The sequence below is a fragment of the Trifolium pratense genome, linkage group LG4 (assembly GCF_020283565.1).
Source record: "Trifolium pratense cultivar HEN17-A07 linkage group LG4, ARS_RC_1.1, whole genome shotgun sequence".
Taxonomy (NCBI): domain Eukaryota; kingdom Viridiplantae; phylum Streptophyta; class Magnoliopsida; order Fabales; family Fabaceae; genus Trifolium; species Trifolium pratense.
In genome coordinates, this window is record NC_060062.1 from 36,627,540 (window position 1) to 36,631,462 (window position 3,923).

General features: G+C 36.5%; 1 protein-coding gene across 1 annotated transcript; it reads right to left on the reverse strand.

Annotated features, from left to right (window-relative positions):
* Positions 1-1,464: 1,464 nt before the first annotated feature.
* Positions 1,465-3,088, reverse strand: LOC123923363 (probable methyltransferase At1g29790). Its single transcript, XM_045976053.1, has one exon. The coding sequence runs from the start codon at positions 2,965-2,967 to the stop codon at positions 1,804-1,806; it is 1,164 nt and encodes a 387-aa protein (XP_045832009.1). The 5' UTR covers positions 2,968-3,088; the 3' UTR covers positions 1,465-1,803.
* Between the last annotated feature and the right edge of the window lie 835 nt (positions 3,089-3,923).

Sequence of the window (3,923 nt, forward strand, 5' to 3'; positions counted from 1 at the left end):
GCTCACTTTGTCCTCCTTTTGCCGCACAAAACGCCATTGGTATAACAGATCTCTCGCTAATTGGATTGACATGCAAACTGGCTGCACAACCTCCTCCCAAACCTTCTCATTTCTCCGCTTCCATAAGCACCAAAGCATCATTATAAAGTCACATTTTCTGTTTTCCATCATTGTTGACAGTGCAGAAAAAATGAATGATCCGAAATCTGCAGCTGTTGCAGCAATAGTTTCCCCTCCTTAGCACACTCCAATAATAATATGACATATGATTCACTTCTTTTGTTAATTAACCTGCAACCGTTTCATTTTAAATGAAGCAATTTATTTTATCTTTATCATTTATTTTATATTAATTATTTATTTTAACTATTCATCTTCCTTATTCAAACAAGAACACGTCTCTTCCCATTCTGCAATTTCCCTTGTTGTATTATAAAAAGATAGAATTAAGATCGAAGGCTAATTCTTGTAATCGTTTTTGGAATCTTGTTGTACGAAACTCATAATTGAACCGAACTAGATAAACAATTGAACCGAACTAGATAAACAATATTGTGTATTAATTTTCTCTTGTTCTCTCTCATTCGCTTGTTTATTTTGCTTGTGATTATTATTGTTATCCCGTTGGTTTTGGTTGTCATTAAAGGCTACGATTTTAGAATGAAACAAAAGAGTTTTTTCTTGATACAATTCTAGGGACGGCCAAATTATCTATGTATTCATCTTGCTCTATTTGCTCACTCTCTTATTTTTCTATGCATAAAAAACCTCTATTTATAGAAAAACAAAAGCCTAACAAATCTACTTTAATTTGAAATAGAATGAAAACAAATATTCTCAAAATCTGCGCGCATGCACTCGTTCATTCTGAATATGACCGATTCATTCTTCCCTTCAGGTTCCAGCTTCTAACACCATGCACCAGTTCTTTCAAAGATGCATTGGTGCATCTTAGCTTTCTGGTTTCTGCATGCAGCGGTTCATCTTAAAATGCACAGATTCATTTTCCTGCATCAGCAATCTTGAACTCTTGCATCCTAAACATGAACTTGTTCAACCTGATTTTGCATTTTGAACATGCACCGGTGCATCCTGAAACTAGCAGACTCCTAAATTAATTTTATCTTAATCGTCACAATTGTTTTTCAAGAAAGTGTAGTAGATAGTAATTTTTTAATTTTTCACAATTGTTGGTAGGGTTGGTAGAAAGTCTAAGCTTGCTTGGTGTATCGATTGTCCATTGAAATGTTTATATAATGGTTACTTTGAATCCTTAGATAAATTATTGTATAAATTGTGTGATGTACTTTGGAGTGAAGTATTCCTTGTACCCCTAAATTAACAAAGAGCATTTCATTAAATTTAACAGCATTTCATCCTGAAACTAGTATTTAAAACATCATTTATACACTTAAGAATCTTAAAGTTAATGATAAAGAAATAGATATTTAACCGAAAATAAGCTATCATAAAAAGAACTCATCCTCAAATAAATATACCTCTAAAAATACAAGAGTTCAAAATTACAAAAGACCATATGTTTGGTGGGGGGGGGGGGGGGGGGGGGGGGGGGGGGGTTTGCTCGTAAATCAGATATCAAACTAGTAGAATCTTTCGATTATAATTCAACTATTTCAAATTGTTCGAAATAAGACAAAACTACAATCAAACTTCTCAATTAACTAAACTCTAAACAGTTCCGAATTCACGTATTGAACCATCCAATTCTGGCTCGATTTTTAAAACATTGTTGGAGTACAATCGCATGTCCCAAGCCAATACCAATTTTTAAAACATTGTTATTCACCAAGAATCCTTGAATGGCTTCTCCAACAAAGCAGAGAGGTACATTTCCTGAAATTGGGGTCCCTTATCAAGCTTCTTCCCAGTAACCCACTTAACTTTCTTAAACCCAACACTTTCAATCATAGGCCCATAAACATTATCTAATTGATCCCCAACACAAAAGAAATGGTCCAACCAAAACAACCCACCTGGCCTAAGAACCCTATAAACATCAAACAGCAAAAAATGAAGCAAAGTTTCAGGTATCCAATTACTCAAAACATGCATAGAATGAACAATATCCAAAGTGTTGTCAAAAAATGGAAACCGTTGCGAAATACTCATGTATAAAGGAACAACCCCTCTTGAAGCTATAAAAGTATTAAAAGGACCGTTTAAGTTTAACGACGTCGTTATGATTGTAATGTTTCGTTCTTTCATTCGAACTGCGAACGTGGCAACTCCACCACCTATGTCTAAACCGGTTCGAACTGTACCGGGTTCACGGGTTTTTAGAACATCATCGATGCTGAAATCTAGACCGTTGGATTTAGGGTTTGTCCAACGATGCTTTTCGCGGCCGTTGAGGTCAAAACAGTCTTTACAATCATCGAAGCCTCTTTGCGTGCGAGAGCGATCGATGAGACACGTGTAAGATTTACACGTGTAAGCGGTCCACACCACGGAGGAATTTGAGGGTGTGGACCAGAGGCTGGAAGGAAAGGGGATTGGTGGCGGGAAATTTGGTGGCGATGCCGGTCGGCAACGGCGGCGAGGGAGAGGCTCGCAGCCTTTTAAGAGAAGTCTTTGAGAGAGAAGCTCGTCGTCCGGACAAGATCCGTTCACATCATAGGACATGAAACTGCGGAGATCGTCGGGGAAGAGAGTGCAAGCGCTGCCGGCGGGAGGGTAGACGGTGTCGGAGTTGAAGTTTCTGTTGAAGCCTAGAGGCAGTTTTTGTGGTGATGTGGAGGCAAAGAATTCCGGTGGGAGGTTGCTGACGCTGCCACCGTCTTCGACGGTGGTGGCTGTGGTGGTTGTGAAATCTGGAGTACACGTGGAGGAATTATAGGTGGTGGAAAGAAAGAGTGTTATAAGGTTTGTGAATAATAGAAGTGAAATGAAGAGTAAATTAGTGATTAGGCTTTTTGGATTAGGGTTAGTATTAGAATTAGAACCCATGTTATGAGATGAAATATATGAATGAATGTATGTTTATTTGCTTTGTTATTGATTGATTTTGAGTTTCATTGTGGTGACTTAGCTTTGAAGGTAACCACCATTTTTATGCACAAATTTTAAGCATTTTCTTATTGTCAAGTGTTAAGGTTTCAATTGATATATTAATCATACTTAGTGCTAAACACTATGTAAAGAGATAGATGTATTGTAGATCATGAGATGTATTGACTTATTGGATTATGTGTGATAGTTTAAAGTTGTGACTTTATGACTTCTTTTAGAAAGTCAACATTTTGACCAAGATTTTCATTTTGTTATGCTCTTTCGTTTTGGCCTTGAGGTGGTAGTGGGTGTTTTTATAAGCTTTGAGGATATTGGGAAGTGTTGTTTATGCAATATGAATACAGAAATTTGGTAGCATTTTAGTAGGATATGATTAAAACAAATACCAAATAGCAAATTGTGGATCTCTACTCCCTTGTGGACTGACAAAGGAAGGAAAAGACCCCGCTTAAGACCCGGCAATAACTCACATATATACACACGATGGATGCGTATGATCATTGACTTCCATAGGCAAGTTGCCATAAGTTATCTCTTCATTCAGTTTATAACATAATACTCCCCCCGGTTATAAGAACACATTGAGAAAGAGTGTTATAAGGTTTTTGAAAAAAAATAAAAAATTCTACTAAATTTATGTTATATTTCTCAACTAAATCTTCAAGAAGGTAATTCGTATCCCTATATTTTCTCACATAATCTCCCAAACAACAATATCTTCCTCATTATCCTCATCAAACAAATCTCTAAATAATCTCATTCTAATCCAATAAATTTTTTGTCATATTATTATTATTACTAGCGGCCAAACGGGCACGTTCCGTGTCCGTTTGTGTGATCCGCGTTTTCTATTTTGTCTTATGTTATGGTGAATTTGTTAATAAAAGATTTTT